The sequence below is a fragment of the Tamandua tetradactyla genome, chromosome 21 (genome assembly GCF_023851605.1).
Source record: "Tamandua tetradactyla isolate mTamTet1 chromosome 21, mTamTet1.pri, whole genome shotgun sequence".
In the NCBI taxonomy this organism is placed as follows: Eukaryota; Metazoa; Chordata; class Mammalia; order Pilosa; family Myrmecophagidae; genus Tamandua; species Tamandua tetradactyla.
Window position 1 is genome coordinate 49,093,175 of NC_135347.1, and position 18,822 is coordinate 49,111,996.

An 18,822-nucleotide genomic window follows, 5' to 3' on the forward strand; every position below is an offset into this window, starting at 1 on the left:
GAATTAGAAACAAGTTCAACAATCGGTGAACTATTTGGTATATTCTGATATAGAGTAAGACCTAGTTAATCTTTTTTTTTTTTTTTTTTTTTACATTTAAACAGAATATTTTATTTACTTTAGGTCAGCTGGGAGTAACTGCCTGCACTGAGAAAAAAGATAAATGTTTTATTAGAGACTTTTAACTTTCAAACATCTGCAGCTCTGGACTGAGAAAATGTTTGTTCTCCTGTAATACGTGCTTCATTATTACAACTTGTCAACGAAAGGTGCATGCCCCAAATTTCCACTTGCTGCCATTGACTTCTTGCCAGAAACAAACTTCTTTGCTGCATCTGTGCTATCAGCAGCAGCCACTGAGTCAGTCTGCTGAAGGACTGTGGTTGGTGGCGCATACGAACCAGCAACCAGAGCCTGGGACCCAACTTCATCCAAGAAACCCTCAGAAGACTTTTCTGACATTAGGCATCCAGCTTTCAGCTTGTCCTTGGCAAATTGGACATCTGTATTGGAAAGGTTTCCTTGAGCGAATGTTTTTACTTGGTTATAGGCAGCCTTGATAACATCTCCAGCAGCTGCAGACTGTGAGAGAGGACAAATCCCAAAAAGTCCAGATTCCGAGTGACTGGCATTAAAAGAAGAGATATCAAGTGGTGGCGAATTGCTTTGGCAATAGCCTGTTATAGAGAGCTGGTAGAGGTGCTGCCCCTCTTGACATGTGGTCCAGCACTGAGGACATGCTGGAGAACACTAGATGCACTGGCTCTGCACTTCCTGTGGCAGAACTTTCTGTTACAAGAGCAGCATGGACAAGACTGTCTCCATTCTGTTCTCGAATTTCATCTCCACAGTATCTGGCCTTTGTGCCGGATAAACCAAGCCCTCATGTTGAGAAACTGTTGACCAACGTGCTTTTTAGAACAGGATGGCTCACACCAAGTCCAGTCAAAGCCACTCTTGCACTTGTAAAATAGTTCTGAACATAGTAATGTAACTCTTCTGGTGTCACTGTTCCAATCCTATAATGAGGACAACATAAGGAGATAGCCAAGGCATTCTGGTAAACTGGAACATGTAAATTTTCAATGATACAAGCTTGTGGATTCTGAAAAGCCACAGCTTTTTCAATCTTCAGCAGAGGCTGAAGGGCAGAGACTTCCCAACAATGAAATTCTGGTGCTGTGTTGACACTGAGCAGGAGCCCCAAAAGAATCTCAGTATCAGCCCACCAGCATTCTACAGTGTAAGCCAAGTTTTCCTTTGTTGCAGTCACATTTAATTTACCACCAACTGCTTCAATTCCACGGGTTATCTTGAAAGATGAAGTTCCTTTTGTAGTCAAACCTGTTGCAAGATGCAGCAAATAAGAAGTTCCCAAATTACTACAGTCCCATATCTACTGCCTGCCTTAATGAACAAACCAATTCTTGATGTAGGAGCATAATTTTCCAGAGAAGCAATCACTAAGCTATTCAGTAATTTGGTAAACTCAAGATCCCGAGGATATGGAGGTGCTCTGGAGGGGCAGCTATGGCTTTAACTTTGGGACCAACTTTGAGGGAGTAAAACCTCAAAAAAGACCCCCCTTTGGTTAGCAGCTTCATAGCTAAAGATTGCTCTAACCCACAGTCATTACCGGCCAAAAGGAAAGCAAGATGGTCCTAGTTAGTAATTTTAAATTGTACTTAAAAAACAAACATTAAATGATATGAGAAAATGTTCTAGAAATAATGTTAAGGAGAAAAATTCAGGGTGTAAAACCACATGTAGAATGATCCCAATTAAATATGTTTAAAATTTGTAGAAGGAAATATATAAAAATATATATTAAAAATTTAGCTGTAGTTACCTCTGGGTAATACACACTTAGGTGATTTTTAAGTTTTCTCCTTCAAATGTTTCTGTTCCTTGCCCCTCCCCACCCCCACCCCAATTTTCTCTAAGGACAGAAATCGTTTATTAAAAAATGTATTTTCACTTCCACGTTCTATGGTCAGTTATGTGTAACATTACAAAAAGAGCAAAAGTCATTTTTGACCCCCAATTCCAACCTGAGTTTCCATTCTCTCCGATCACATGCAGCTTCCCTTGTAACTGAAGTTGGTATGTGTCCTTCTAGACCATTTCTTGTATTTTTGCACACACGTATATATGTGCCTATAGAAAATGTGTGATATTAGTGTGGTTTGATATATATATATATTATCAAGCTGTATGCATGGTTCAGCATCTTGTTTGGTGTTTTTTGTTGTTTTGTTTTTTATTTTGATTTTTAACTCAACAATCTGCTGAGGAGGCCTGCCACTATGGAGTCTCAATTCATTCTTCTTTACTGCTATGTAGTACCACACTATTTAGCCATTTTCCTACTAAGTTCCTGGTTAAGCAGGAAAGTTCCTGGTTATACTTTCTCTGAATCTATTGAAAGAGGAGGCTGAGACTATATCCCACTCTGTTGCTGGTAGCAGGGGAGGAAAATCTTCCCCAAAAGTGAGTGGTATTCATTTCCCAGCGCCTGCCCACCAGAGCATGCCAAAAAAAAAAAAAAAAAAAAAAGTGACTGGTAGCTCCCAAAAGGGAAAGCAGGCCCAGTCCCTGTACCTGCAGACAGGAGACCACAAGAGCTGGTCTGAGCCTGAGCAGGGTCTCCCAGTTTAGAATCTAAGACAGACAAGTCATGACAATTGTCTCTTATTTCTCTCCACAGCCTGTTCTGGTTCTTGCAAAGTCTCTGACATTAGTCCCTTTGTCTTTTCTCTGTCACCAGCCTAATTTAGGAACTCACTAACTTCACTCTATTTTAGCTTCTTTGCACACTCCTCCCCAAGTCTCTCTTCCTTTTAATTTATCCACACAGTACTCAAATGAGTACTCCCAAAGCAACTCCATAAATCACCTTTACATGTTAAAACCCTTTAAAGGTGCCCTATTGCATTTCTCTGACCTAGTCACAATTCCCAGTTCAGACTTCTGGGGCTTCTAATTTACATGCCCTTGGGCCTCTAGTCTCTTATGAAATTTTTGTCTGTACTTCAAATTCCACTTTCCTTGAGCTCAGTGATTCACCCATATATCCAGGCATTCGGCAAAGAATTATTGAGTGCTACCAAGTGCCAGGCACTGCGCTAGAACCTGAAGATGTGGCATCGAAACAATGAATCAAAGGCTGCAGATATACAGGACTATGATTTCTCATTACTTTATCAAGCCATGCTTTGTCAATTTCTATCTCATCAATACAGCTAACAGTGACTTCTGGGTATGTGGAAAGCTTCAAAGTAATCCAAGAAAGCATCGCACAAGTTATCAGCTTTATTTATTCCTATGCATATTTAATTTGAATGTAGGAACATATGAATCTTCAGCTTTTTCCAAAAATAATTTGCCAAATAGGACTTGGTGACCTCGAAAGAACACATCCAGCTCTGTCTAGAATACTGGGCACTTGCAATAGGGCTCTTTTACCACTAGGTGTTGCTATTGCTAACATAAGAGTTAACTGAGAGTGAGGGCTTTACATTTCAGTACTGCTTGAAGGAACACTATCAAATGTAAGAACAGAAATGTGACAGTACTTTTATAGACAACCCTTATAAAAATTCCAAAGAATAGCTGCAGAGACCTATGTCTACATTAAAGTAGCCTAGTGTCATGAGCACAGTAATAGTTCAGTTCTTCCTATATCTTTTAGAACAGCCTTTAGCAACTTAATGGTGAGCCAGCACAAGAAGGGCTATTATTCATTAGTTTTCAAATATTTGCTTTCTGGAACTAGAAATACATTCTATATCACAATCCAGCACTCACACACACATGCATACACACACACACACACACAAAGTTTCACAAAAATATACCCTTATTGATATATATAGAGACAGAAATATATATATATTTATATATATATAGAAAATATACCCTTTGATATTTTCTTTATGTATTCTATTTTACTTTTAAAATACCAGCTATATATCAATAAATTGATTTTATTTGATTTAATACCATTCTTTCCATTAATACATCAGGAAACAGACTCAGAGGGATGAGGTGTCCTGCCCCAGATAATACAGTAAGCCAGGACTCCTCAAGACACTGGCAGGTTTTTGTTTTGGAAGGCCCAAGGTAAAAATAAAAAAGTGTCCTGGACACACACCCAACCCCTCCTGCACTCCTCTTCCTTTTAAGCCTATAGCCAGAAAAAAACCTGCAAAGTGTGTGTGTGTAATTAGTTATACGCAGTAGTCATTTTACAAATATAGGTTCTTTCTAAAATTTAACTCTTCTGCTTGATTCTCGTCAGTAGTTCCTTGTGGCTTTCGATACCGAAGCCAAAGTCTCACTGTGGCAATTAAGGCCCTTCCAGAATTGTGCCAGTCCCATTAGCCAGCCTCATTCTTCACCACTTCCCCAATAGCACCTTCAAGGCCTTTCCCCTATTCTTGACTGTCTAAAATCTAAGGTTTTCAAGACTCTACTCATTCTTCTTCTGCAAAGCTTTCCCTGGCACATACTTTCCACACCCCTGTCACAGCCTCATCCCACTGCTCAGAATCTTCTCCTTGTCTGTCTTCTCCACTAGACTGTAGCATGCTTATGTGTCAGTCCTGTCTTTTGGTTTGGTATCCCTGGCACCTCGTCCAAGGCTTGGCACATAAAAGGAGCTCAATAAATATTTGCACAGTCTTACACTCAAAGTTTTAGTCCTAAAAAACAAAACAAAACAAAAACCCTACAAACATTTCATTGGAATATCAGCTCTCTGAATTATGTAAGAGCTGTTTTGACAATGCATATCTCCATTTTATAATATCCTGACAGTATGGATGTAAAGAGGACATACTTATCTCAGGAGGAATGGATGTGAAAACCTAGTTTTGACTTCCTTTTTTTTTTGCATGGGCAGGCACTGGGAAATGAACCTGGGTCTCTGGCATGGCAGGCGAGAACTCTGCCACTGAGCCACCATGGCCTGCCCTTGACTTCTTTTTATCCACTTTATTTTAATAAGTTTTTTTTTTTAGTTTATAGGTTTCCTAATTAGATTGTTACTCACAGAACTGACCCATCCACTCAAATCCTTCTTGAATCCACTTATAATGGGCAAACAACAACCCTTATGTACATACCTCTATAGAATATACCAAAAAAAAAGTGGCCATCTCCTTAACTCATTCACTATCAATCATTAATGAGGGGAAGAAATCGGAGTGAAAGAGAGACACTGAAGTGCTCAGAATGAGTAATTACAGGGCGCAGTGAAGGGCGCGCTCTCTCAGCAGGGCTGTGGTCGTGAGAGCTGGCCTTGTGAAGAGGGAACCACACAGAACAGGCAAGACCTGGGCAGCAGCATGAGGAAGGAAGACCTCCTAGACGGGACCCCGCAAGAGCAGTGTCCAGATGAGGATGGAGACAGAGAAGACTCTCCTATCAGAGAGCACATTTTGCTTGGGGAGGAGTTCAGCATGGAATGAGATAGGAAGGAGTAGACACCTGGAGCCCACATTTCCAAGGCCCTTGAGAAAGCCAGACAGGCGGCGGGGCCAGCCACAGTTAGCAATAATTGCCCCTGTTCCATGAGGCTTCTGTTGTTCTGCAGCACATTCAGATTTATATATCGTTTCGCTCTTCTTTGTATTCTCGTTAATTGCTGGTCACACAGCCAGCAAGAGGTCCAATCAGGCTCGACCCCAGGTAGCCGGACAGTCTAGCTCTCTAGGTTTCACCCTGGTTCATGGATTCAAGTACTGGAGGGAGCCTCAGAAGTTGCATGGCTGGACTTCCCCATTGCACAAATGAGTTAACTAAGAAACTAGGAGATGAAGCAATTTTTCCTAAAACCCAAATTTTAGAAAACTGGCAGGTAGCATCTTTAACCAGGCTGATTTCTGACTGAAAGTGCATTACCTGTTAGCTGAGGAGGAAACTAAGAGGGGAAAAAACCTCATATTGCACAGAAAGAACAGCTATTTTGGCAAAACAAATATTTTCTTATTTTTAAAAAATGTTTTATACCCATTGGGATGTCAGTCTATTAGCACAGCTGCATTTTTAAAAATGGAAATTTTCATCAACCAAAAGTTAAAAGTTTAAAATATATATATTTACTTATTTAATTTTACATTTTTACAAACACATTTAAAAGTTCAGAAATGTAAAAGGTGCCTGAGGAGATGGATCTTTAGAATATTTTTTTTTTTGCCACAGATGAATTTTTAGGTCTTCAGTGATCAGAGAAAAAAACTAAACACTGCACCCTCAAATGATGCAACAGTATTCTCAGTATCTCTTAAATGATGACTAATATTTCCAGATAAGTACCTCATCCACAAATAATCCATTATTAGGATTTTTTTTTTAACACCAGAAATGACATGGCTTGAGAAACCTGTTTACATTAGGGAGAGTCAGGGGAAGGGGGGATAGGAGAGGAAATCCATTGCAGAAATTGAAAAGATGTTAAATGGTAAATACTAAAATGCCCAGCAAGCATTTAAGCAAGCTCTCATCCTAGCATGAATATGTACAGCTCAGCATTTTAAAATTTACTTTTGGCTTTTCTAGCAGTTTGAATTAACCCTTGTTTATTCCTGCATTCTTTTTGTGAGAGTTTGGCCCTTAACCTAGAAATGTGGACTGGAGGGGCTGTCCTGCTCCTTCATGATTCACAGATAATTCCCTCAACATAAGCATGCCACCTTTTGAACATGTCTCCTAAATGTCTTCAATATCCAGTGATGCCCAGATGGAGTTTAGGATGTTAGTTCAACTTGCCATAGCTATACACAGAATTGGAAAAGGTGAGTTGGGAGACTGAAACAATACAAATAAATGCAACAATAAAGGTAAATTCAGAACAGAGTTTCTCCAAGGAGCATGTGCATCAGGGCCACCACGGGAGGCTGTTTCAGAAGGCTGAGCATGGGCCACCAGTACTTGTGGTTATAAAAGTTTCTCACATAATTCTAATGTACATCCTCATTGAAGGACACTAATCTAAATTCTCTAAAGACCCAATTTTTTTTTCTCTTCATTCAAGCTCCTAGCGGGTTAAAATGAAAAACAAAACAAGCAACTCAAGCCAGAAAATTCTTCCAGATCAGGTTCATCTTAAGACCTTACTAGCTATTAAACTTATTTACAGACTGAGTGAATGATGATCAAATATAAGAAAGGTCAGCATTTGATGGATATTTGCACACTACTTACAATATTTTATCATGCATTACTGGTTTCATGTGGTTCTCACAACAATGCTTTGAAGTAACCTGCTGTTCTCATATTAGAGATAAGGAAGAGTCTTAGAGACATGAAGATTTTTTCAATGTCCCTCACATAGTACAGTAGGGCAGTTGCAGGTTTGATAACTAAAGGAACAAAATGACCATGGTTTCATTACTATAGTAAAAGGACTAAAAATTTTTTTTTTACAACAGGACATTAGCTTTTAGGACATGTAAATCCTGCATTTTAATTTTATTTTCTCATATCAAAATGAACATACAAATTCATTTCTCAATCAATTCCCATATCATAGGAAGGGATATGAAGTGGTTGACAAAGGAGAGAATGACCTGGAATTGCCCTAATAATGCCAATATTTCTAGTATTACTGTGTTAAATTCATTTTTTGCTTCTTATAGTGATTTGTGTCTTTGATGTGTTTCTTTTAAATATTCAGTATGTCATTTGCTGTTAGATGTTTGCTTCCAAGGTGGAAGAAAAAAAATCTATGTCATCATCTAAGTAAGATAAAATATTGCATGGTATTGGTTAAAACCAGGGCTGGCCAAGACAAACTCTAGGCATCCTTCTTCCAACAATTTCTAAGAACTTTGAGCTCAATGGAAGAATATAAAAAAGAATAATAAAACAAAAGTGAAAAGAATAACATCAACTGACTAGTAAAGAGATATTTCAAGGATATCAATGGTAAAATAAAACTATCCTGTTCTATAGTTGGATGGGTGTTATTTATAGCAAAGTAAAATGCTTCCTAAATTAATCAGTGGGACACTCATTGGAAAATTGCAGAAGTAAGTCAGTGCTCAGCCCATCAATGATGAAAGCAAACTTAATATATGGTGGGGCCAGCAGGGGCATATCTAAGTCCAACAAAGACACCATGGTCATTGTAACAGCAAAACATTAAATCCAAGCTTTTCTTTTTACCTTGTCAATTAATCAGCATTTCATTCATCCTGAGAAGTTGCTGTAGCATAACTCAGAGGTAGATTCAGCCCAACAACTGGCCCTACAATGCTCAGCCATGAAGTGATGTAGTTGACATTCCTGGGAAACAAGTGAAAATTCAGACAACACTAATGCTTCCGTTGTGGTTTGGATGAATTATAGAAAATCAGTCTGTCAACAACAAAAGTGCAAGTGAGGCTTTCTTCAAAGATAAGTGCTCACCATTTGAACTCCTAGCATTTTCAAATGCCAGTTCTATTAACTAACAAGGATCTGAGATCCAAAGAGACTGTGAGGATCCCTCACTGAGTAGTTAAAGTGTGAGGCAAGGCATAGACTCCCCTTTGATGATTCAAATTCTACATGTAGAACTGCATTTGCTCAAGTAGCATGGCTCCAGAGCAAAAATGCCTGGGTTCAGATCCCAAGTCCACCATTTAACTAGCTGGGTGGCATTGGCCAAGTAGTTGAATCCCTCTGTGTTTAGCTTCATCCTCTATAAACTCGGTAAAATAATGGTACCTGGTTCGTAAGATTGTTATTAAAAATCAAATGTGTTAACTATATCTTAAACATTTAGAACAGTGCCTAGCACACGGTAAAAATCAGTAAATGTTAGCCACTGTTACTATTACAAAGAATATTTCTTTTCAGACTGGCTTTTAGAGTCACATAAAAAGATTTACACTTTTAAAATAAGAATATAAGTCAGTGTATCTTGATGGTGTTTCTTACCTATTGATTTTTCGAGACTCCTTTAATATAGGAGACATGAATTCATTCGTCTTGCAGGGATGAAGTACAAAAAAAGGTTGCCCAAGTATTGGATGTTCCTGTAAGAATTAAAGTTGATCCAGGATTGTCAGTGTGAGTTATTTTGAAAAAGTTAAAACAATCTGTTTTACTTCTTTAAAATAAAGGCCTGCTTTAAATTCTAAGTTATTAAATTAATACAGGCTGATTTCCTTTTTGAAACATAATTTATAATCCAAATAAGAGAATTTGTGAGAAGGAGCAACTGATAAATAGTATGGTTGAGTGCAGCAGGACAGACTTTTGCTTACATGGTACAAACTGTAAATATATTTTATCAATTCCTCTAACTCTATGTGAACGAATGTTTCCCTTTGGCCTACAATTATTCTTCAGTTTCTTCCTGAAGGAAGTCCACAAAGCCCAGCAGCCTGAACATCTGAACAATGTATTTCGTTCACACTGTTGTCAATGGTAAGGCCACCAAAATCATTCACACATTTTTTTCCCCATAAATATTACCAGTGGATTCAAGCCTAATTGCATCCAGTGCCAATGGATGCAAGTTCACTGAGTAGTATGGGGGTGGCTGGAGGTGAAATGGCCTTCATTATTTAAATTGTTCTATTACTACTTGCCTATTTTGCTCTCTCATGTTTCTCTGTTTATGTTTCTCTCCCAATCCTATAGGGCTGAGTTCCTACAATTTAAAAACTCACATGATGCAACTCCACTGCCTTTATAAAAGAATGACTGGATATAAGGTAAGGGCCAGACTGCTGCTAGATTATGAAATGTAGACATCATTTGGCAAGCAATGGGGGGCACTAGAAGGTTTCTCTGTAGGTGAGTGATCTATGCACAAATTCTAGAAACACAAAAACTGTTTCTGATGATACAGGATTAACTCTCTTATGCCGTAGACTGCAAAATCAAATACTCTGTGAAGATCAGATAAGTGGCCTAAAGGGGTGATGCCAGTTACAAACCACAGTAGATGCTGGGTGTTGTGGGGAGCTAGAGACTGTGCCCAACCAAGGATGTGCTTGCTACTCTAACCAACTGTGCCACATAGAATGTGGGTTCAGTTTGCCAGATCTTCTCATTTTTTCAAAATAATCTGAAAATCATGTATTTTAAGTACAAATACCTTTGTTGGCATAATTTTTGTTTTAAATATGGTTTGGACCAAATAAGGCAAGCCTATAGGCTGGAATTTGACTAGGGGCTGCCTAGTTCCTTCAGTTTTCTTCTCTTCTCAGCCAGACCAAGGAAAAGCTGAACTCGGAGCTATCGATGAAAGGAATCATGGGGTTGTCTCTGCTGCCTCCACCCTCCAATGCCAAAACATTCATGTGTGCATGGATGTGCATACACACACATAAGAAATAGGAGGGATAATTCCATCTGTATTGGTGACCCTGGGTGTAGAGACTGTTGTTGTGTGAGGGTTGAGGGATCCACTGGTTGTAGGTAGCTGTGTTTCTCCAGTAGTTTTAGCTCCACTTGGTATTTTATCTCTTTGAGTCCCACCTGCAGATGTCTCTGCCCAATAGCCTGATTCTTAAAGCAATGCCTGAGCTTCCTCTCTCTCACTCTCTCTCTACTCCACATCTTCATCCCAATCTAGTTCTGGAGTCATAGCCCAGTTGTATTAAGACTAAATAGGTGTGGGTGGTTTAGTGGTAGAATGCTCGCCTTCTATGTAGGAGACCCAGGTTCAATTCCTAGACCATGCACCCCCCTAAAAAAATAGACCATAGAAAGTTCTGATCTTCAGTTTTTATCTGGCTTCCCTTATTGCCTTAACTAATATTTATTAATTCAAGACATATTTATTGATCATGTCTTTGTATCTTTCAGGTAAAGTTTTAGATATATTTATAGAGATCATTCTCTCCTCTAAGGTCCCTGATCTCATGGAACTTGGACTCCAGTGCAGGTGAAAGACAATGAGCACACAGAATGAATTAATAAACAAACAAAATAATTCCAAATAATGATAAATGCTATTAAGGAAATATGATTCTGGAGGGAGAATGATGATCATTTAGATTTGGTGCAGGGGAATACCTTACTGAGAAGGTGATATTTGAACTGAGATCAGAATTACAAGAAAGAACCAACCATGCAACTCTGGGGACAGAGTGTTGGAGGCAGAAAAACCCTAATAGGAAGGAAGTAAACAGGAAACGCAAAAGTAATTTAGAATTATCCTGGACTAAAAGTTACTATTTGGAGATTTAGGATTAAAAAAGCTGAGTCTATCTTAATCTCTTTTTGGATTTCTTATGCAATCAACAATTGAAGGAATAAAGACTGCAATTAAATCTTATCAGTGTGAAGACATGCTTCTTTCTTTCTAATAAGAGTATCCTCCAAGACATCTTAACTCTTCACAGTTCAGTTTCCTCTCTGAGGACTTGGTGACTCTCATGAGGAATGGCTTCATCATACAGGCAAGACCTACCTCGTACTTACAGATCTCTGGCCTAACCCTTACAAGTCCTCAAAAGAATAACCATATTAGAGCATAACATACACCCAAAATAAACATAAACACAATTCAGGGACTACTTTCTAAAAGCAGACTTAGATCTATGTCATATTGCAGCTCTGCTCATTTGATGTTGCTTAGTAAAGTCTCGGTCTTCACGTCCCCAAATCATCTTTTGCTCATTCCATATAGCAAATGAGCATGGGTTCTGTATGTTTGGGATCAGGTCTCCCTCCATCACTTAGTAGCTGTGTGCTTTTGGGCAAACCAATTAACCATTCTGTGTCTCTGTTGCCTACTCTGATAATTAGAGCTAATGATAGCCTCTATCTCACAGATTTATTATGAGCCCTAAAACAGAGACAATAGCAGAAAAGTGCTTAGAATAGTGCCTGACACATAGTAAGCACCTCATAGGCTATTATTATTTAAACACACTAATGTCTAAACAGACAGGGATAACAGCATCTGAATTGAGTTTTATGAACCTCAATATTAAAGCCTAATTTCAATATTAAAAACAGGAAACTCCTAGAGCTATGCAGCATGGTAAAAAAATATCCCTGATTACTGTCTAAATGTTTAGGAACAGTTGATAATTGATTATAACAGAAAGGAAAAGAAGTCTGAATTAATACAAAGTCTAGGTATATATGGCAACTAGATCTAGCAATATACAGATACAAAGGACAAATTAATGAAAACTAATTTAAATAAATTTAAATTAAAATAAACTAAAAGCTTATGCACTTGAAAATCACTTCAGCAGCCTGCCTCAATCAAGATGGTGGAGTGAGACACTCCAGAGTTCCATTCCCTCAAAGAAGCTTTGAACAGCCAACAAGAACTGGCAGAAACATCTTTCTCCAAGCTCCTGAAAATAGGTAAAGGACTGTAGCAACAGGGCAAGCACTGAATCAAGAAAAAGGCGACTGAAAAATAGTAGAACCTCCTGTTATCCTGGCTGGCTCCTCCCCCGTTCCTTCACCAGCTTGGTGCAGAGCCAGCCCAATGGTTTCAGTGCAGGTGCCTGGTCATGGTTCTGGTGGAAGGAGCATAACCCTCATGCACATACTGGGGGCACATATGTCTGTGCCATTCTTCCTAGTGGCAGCCTCAAGGACTGAACCAGGACACACAGTATGGGTTTATGTCCCAGGACTTGCCGGGCATGTAGAAGTACCAGTTTCTCTTTGGAAACCACAAAGGCAAGAAAGTGGTGGGATGCCACACTGAAAGTGCTACAAGGAAAAAAAAATGCCTACTAAGAATTCTATATTTGGTAAAACTGTCTTTCAAAAATGAGGCACAGATTAAGACATTCCCAGATAAACAAAAGCTGAGAGAGTTCAACAGTACTAAACTGGCCCTTGAGCAATGTTAAAGGGAGTTCTGAAGAGTGAAAGGAATGGATACTAGACAATAGATTGGAGCATCATGAAGAAATAAAGAATTATGGTAAAGGTTCTAGTAATGGATGATGGTAAAGGTATATAACATTGTGAATATAATTTATTCTGCTGAATGATATGCTTAGAAGTGATAGAGATGGGAAATTTTATATTGAATATATGTTTCCACAATTAAAAAAAAAAGAAAAGAAATAGCAACTAAAGAGATAATGACAATTAAACATAATATGTGATTCTGGATGGGATCGAAAAATGGAGGAAAAAAGGCCCAAAAGGACATTAATGGGATACATGAAAAAAAATGGAATATAGACTGTAAGCTTTATATCAGTGTTGAAGTTCTTGAACTTGATACTGTACTTAAGATGATTAAATATGTGAATATCCTTGTTTTTAGGAAATATGCATGGGAATACTAAGTGGTCAAGGGGCATGATATATATATAACACTCTCAAATGTTCAAAAAAATAGATATATGCATGGATGATGGATAGGTAGGTAGGTGGGTAGATAGATAGAAAAAAGAAAGATAGGAAAATAGGTAGAATGATTTGGTAAATATAGTAAACTGTTAAAATTGGTGGATCTGGATATCAGGGGGTAAGGGAGTATCATGGAGTTCTTTGTATGAGGTTTGTATTACATTTACAACTGCCCCATAAGTTTGAAATTATTTCAAAATAAATGCTTAAAGGAAAAAAAAAACACTTCATTAATCTACAACATTTTAATATTCATTTTTCCTTAAACACTTTATTTTGTTTCATTTCTTTTCCCCCTTTTGATCAAGAAGACATTCTCAATCCCATGATGCCAGGGCCAGGCTCATCCCTGGGAGTCATGTCCCACAATGCCAGGGAGACTTACACCCCTGGGAGTCATGCCGCACATAGTGGGGGAGGGTAGTGTGCTTATTTGCAGAGTTTGCTTACAGAGAGGCCACATCTGAGAAACAAAAGAGGTTCTCTGGGCAGTGACTCTCAGGCATAATTAGGCATTCAGAACTGCAGAACTCAGAGTTAAGAGTCTCAGGTGTTACACAGATACCAAAAGTTCCAGGGAACTACCAGGTTATACACAAAAAGCACAGCATCTCAGAATTAAGAAATAACAGTTAACACTTAGGAACAGATGTAACTGCTGTAAGAGCTTACAATCTAGGAACTTTTATAGTCAACCTTATTAAATATCCTGTACTTCTTAATCATTGATTGCCCAATATCTGCCCATTCTTTTTCCCCAGATAACCTATGCTCTCAAATTCAATTCTCAGAGTTTGCTCAGTATAGCTTATATTAGTGAGACCTTACAATATTTGTCCCTGGTATATTAGATTTTTTAAAATGGATTTTTAAAAATTATGTTGCTTGGTAAGATGCTTTGATTTAAAAAAAATCAAGCTGTGATATATTAGATCAGCTTAAAATAGCAATTATGATAAGGCATTTTTCTATATCTTTTAAAAAATTAATAAATAAATAACAGTGTGAGGTGGGACTTCCAGCTATGGCAGAATGAAGAGGTCAACAAATTGTCTCCAGAAAACAAGTGTAAAGCTGAAGAAGAATGTCAAAACGACTATTTCAGGGCTTTCATAAATAACCAAAAAGAAGTAAAAAGTTGGAGAAGTGATTGATTCATGAAAGGCTGCTGTACCTGCAGTTAGAAACAAAGGGTGTCTACATCCATCTTGCCTAGAAATGCTCCCATATCTGGTCTCCTCCCTCTGTAAATCAGTAGCTGGGCTGCTAGAGGGGCTTATGATTTCTAATAGAAGGTGAGAACTCCTGCCCAGCAATGTTGTCAATAAAAATAGAAAAATAGTTCACAAATGAACAAGTTAAACCACAGCTCTGCTAGCCAGAGGTTGCTCTCACAGTTGGGGCAAGCAATAGACCAGCCAGAAATTTAATGGACAGATTTTGGAACTGAAAGAGGTGTAGAATGACCAGACAAGCTCTCCAGGAGTTCTTGGCTGGCTGGGAATCTATGTGGGTTTACAGGGGAGACATGAGAGGGCCTGATGGAAAGTAAAAGAAAGACTTGAAAATTACCTGAATTTTGAATATGCTTCCCAACCCCCACTTATGTCCATCAGCAAAGGAGCAAAACCTTATGGGTTTATTTGAGCACAATCTCTGTCCAATTACTGGGTCACAGGCAAGATATGCAGACATAGCTTGGCAAGCTCTAGGGAGCCAGGCTGAAAAATAAAACTAAGAATAAAAAAAGAGATAGCAGAAACATTATGTTACACAGGTGCAACAAATTTTGCAGATGAAGAATGGGCAAATTATGAAAAAACAGAAACAAAAAGAAAACAAAATGACAATAAAAAACCTAATCCTCAGGGAGAAAAATCAGAATTCAGACTTGCTACAGTATATTATCTCATATGTCCAGTTCTCAAAGAAATTTATGAGACATGCAAAGAAAGAGAAAAGTGTGATGCAAATTCAGAAAAAGTCACTAATATAAAAACTCAATAGCATGGGCCCGCCCAGCTTTTGGGTTTAGCAGATAAGTCAAAGCAGTTAATATAAGTATGTTCAAGGAATTAAAGAAAATTATGTTTAAAGAATAAAAGGGAGAAAATTATAATAATAATTCTACAAATAGGGAATCTCAATAAAGAAATAGAAACCATATAAAAGAAACAAACAAAAAATTCTATAGCTGAAAAGCACAAAACCAGTGATAAAAATTCATTAGGCAGGCTCAATAGCAGATATGAGATGGCAGTAGCAAGACTTGGTGATTTAAAGTTATATTGATGAAAATTATTCTTTTTGAAGAGAAGAAAGGAAAAAATTATTGAAGAAAAATGAACAGAACTTCAGAGACTTGTGGGACAACATCGAGCATTTCAACACATATGTAGTGGGACTCTGAGAAGGTGTGCAGAGAAAGAAAGGGGCAGATAAAATATTTGAAGAAATAATGGCTGAAAACTTTCAAAATTTGATGAAAAACACTAATATAGAGATCCAAGAAGTTCTACAAACTCTAAATGGAAATACAAAGGGATTCCTACATCATAGTCAAATAGCTGAAAGCCAAAGACAAGGAGAAAAATCTTAAAAGCAACCAGAGAAAAAAGATTCATCACATAAAGAGATATAACAAAACAATTAATGCCTAACTTCTCATCAGTCCAGAAAACAGAAGAATGACATATTCAGAGTGTGAATCAAGAATCCTGGGCCTAGCAAAACTACCCTTCAAAAATGAAGGTGACATAAATACATTCCCCGGCAAATAGCCTGAGGAAATTCCTTGCTAGCATCCTGTCTCATAAGATATACTAAAAGAAGTCTTCAGGAAATAATATCAGAGGGTAACTCAAATCCACAGGAAAAAATAAAGGACAACATAAATGATAAATATAAAAGACCATTTAACTAATTTTTGTTTTCTTAATTTCTTTAAAGATATAAGATTATATAAAGCAAAAAAATAATATTCTATTGTTGGGTTTACATATAGATGTAATACACATGAGAATAATGGCACAAAGTTGGGGAGATGAAATGGTGCCATACTGGAAAAAAGTTGCTATGTTTTAGTGGAAGTAAGCCAGTTAGCAGTTAGCATTATTTTTGAGACCATTAGGAATCCAACAGCTCCTTCTTGATGCTGAATAAATCCTTTTAGTATGTGTTGATCATGGCCACTCTTCTTCTGGCAATGGGTTAAAAGCATCTATAATTAACTATTTAGGTAAATTGTACATTGTTCATCACCCAATACTTCATCACATGTATCAGTTTCTGTTGTGGCAAATTAGCAAAATCATTAATAAGTTTTCAAATACAGATGGAATTGATTTTAGAAATACTCAGAGTAAATTCTTGGTTTCAAATATAAGGTTATAAATATATAATGATTAAGTTAGGAAGAATATAAATAATGGTTATATTATATAGAAAAACATAAAGTTTCCCTGATGTGATTAGAATTCATATGTTCTCTCATTCATTGATTTAGCAAACATTAAGTCTTCTTGTGTGAAAATTTTATAATTATTTAACCTTAACTAAAGGTCAAAGGTATGTACCTAAAATGTGGTTAATTTTATGGATATATTAATGCTGTAGAAATGACAGAATTCAAAGTTAGCCTTGTGATTTGAGTCGATACTATTTTTAGTCACATTCAATCAGCTGATCCCACAAGCCCAGCAATTTGTTTTCAGACAGAGTAGAGAAATTACAATAGATTTGAGGCAGTTGATCAGTGAAGATCAATCTGAATAGTATCCTCCAAAACCCATTTTTCTGAGATGGAGATTATTTAAGGTTTATTTTATCAGGGAATATTATCTGTATTTTCCATTTTCTCCTTCAGACAGCCAAAATTAAAGATGAAAGGAGTCTTCAGTTGGATTGAGAATTAGAAAGAATGTGTTTGAGTTCACAAAATCCTAAAATCCTACACCTTATTTATTTAACATACCATTTTCGGAAATGGAAGAACATCAAAACTGTCAGGATCTTTTTAGTGACATTTCTTAGATCAATTCAGAAGGTAAATTCATGTGAAAGTGCTACCATCTGCTGTCAGTACTAATGAACTGATGCAAATCTGCGCTGAGAAAAATGTCAGTGTGGAAATACATGCAGCCAATGAACTGTGTTAGTCTTACAACTCAATAAACATTTTCTCTGGAACAAAGTTATGCTAAATGGTTTTCTGTGAAGATAGAATTGATGGGTCAGATGTCTATCTCTGGAACTCTAGAGCAGTTATAGAGGCCCATTCCTTTATGAAATTTAATTTAGCAATGGGTAAATGTCTCATAAAATAAGTCTGACATGCATACGGTGAACTGGTTTCAGAACTATTAGATATGACTATCATAAGAAAATGATAATACTGCACCTTCATTCTTACATCTAATAAATATGAGTTACTTGGTTCACTTCTTAATTTTGTTGGCTCTCCAGGAGGGCATGAATGTAATTTCACATATGAAGCTTTCATCCAGTTTCATATTTCAGACTGATCAAGTCTACCTCCCACTATCTTCCTCACTATACTTCCTCAGGCAGGGAACGGAAAATGACTACTGAGCACCTACTAAGCACCAAGTGCTTACCACAGTTAATTGATCACAATAATTCTTCGAGGAAGGCTTTACAATTGCCACGACAGGAAACAGGTTTAAAGAGCTTCCATGTGCGTAAGGTCATTCGTGTAGTGAGGGACAAAGCGCCCCCACACATCGAAAATTCCCCCTTTACCCTGGAACTCCTCACCCCACCGATCAGATTTAGTGTCAAGTTTAATCCTGGCTTCAGTCTCTCTAGTCCACCACTTGACAACTTTATTTCTTTAAAAATAAAGAAAAAGTAAGGTGCTTGTAGGAAATTATATGAGTAATACATATAGAGCTTTCATAAAATATAGAAAAGAACAAAAATTAAAAGCAGGATAATCTAAAACTTCCCCACTCAGATTTAATCACTGTTTGGTGAGTTTTCTTTCAGACATTTTTGTAACCATATATATATGTAGTTTTTTATTTTATTTACCAGTATTTATAGAGTGCCTACAATGTGCCAGTGCCTGTCATATCCTTGTTTTCTATTTTACTAATTTCTTCACTTTACTACCTCTCTCCACCTTTACTTTATTTTGTTGCTCTTGTTTAATTTTTTAATGTTTCATGTATGCTTAAAATATGCATAAAGAATATATAATTCTTCAGTTGTTGGCTACAGTGTTTCTACATATGCCCGTTAGACCAAGCTTGTTAAACGTGTTTTTCACATCTTCTATATCCCTGTCTGCTTGATCTGCCAATTTCTAGGAGTTCAAAGCTCTCTTGTGATGGTAGATTTGTCCATTGCGGCTCAAGTTTGTGAATTTCTGCTTTATATATTCTCAAGCTGTGTTATGGAAATGCATAAAAGTATATCTTCCCTAGAGAACTGAAACTTTAATTGATGTGATCACATTTATTTCTA

At 37.3% G+C, this 18,822-nt stretch overlaps 1 protein-coding gene and 1 pseudogene across 5 annotated transcripts in view; both read right to left on the reverse strand.

The window, feature by feature from the left end:
- The window catches only part of ATG10 (autophagy related 10), a 437,178-nt gene that overhangs the window by 5,039 nt on the left and 413,317 nt on the right, over positions 1-18,822 (reverse strand). For 4 of the 5 annotated variants that reach the window (XM_077139249.1, XM_077139251.1, XM_077139250.1 and 1 more), the window contains 2 exons: positions 8,926-9,023; positions 8,170-8,289 (listed from right to left, as the gene is read on the reverse strand). In XM_077139249.1, the coding sequence (XP_076995364.1) occupies positions 8,190-8,289; positions 8,926-9,023 (198 nt within the window). In that variant the 3' untranslated portion in view covers positions 8,170-8,189. Of the gene's footprint in view, positions 1-1,252; positions 1,345-8,169; positions 8,290-8,925; positions 9,024-18,822 lie in introns of those variants that run through there. The other variant, XM_077139248.1, reaches the window with a different exon arrangement.
- On the reverse strand, positions 250-1,656 carry LOC143665621 (cytochrome b-c1 complex subunit 2, mitochondrial pseudogene; annotated as a pseudogene).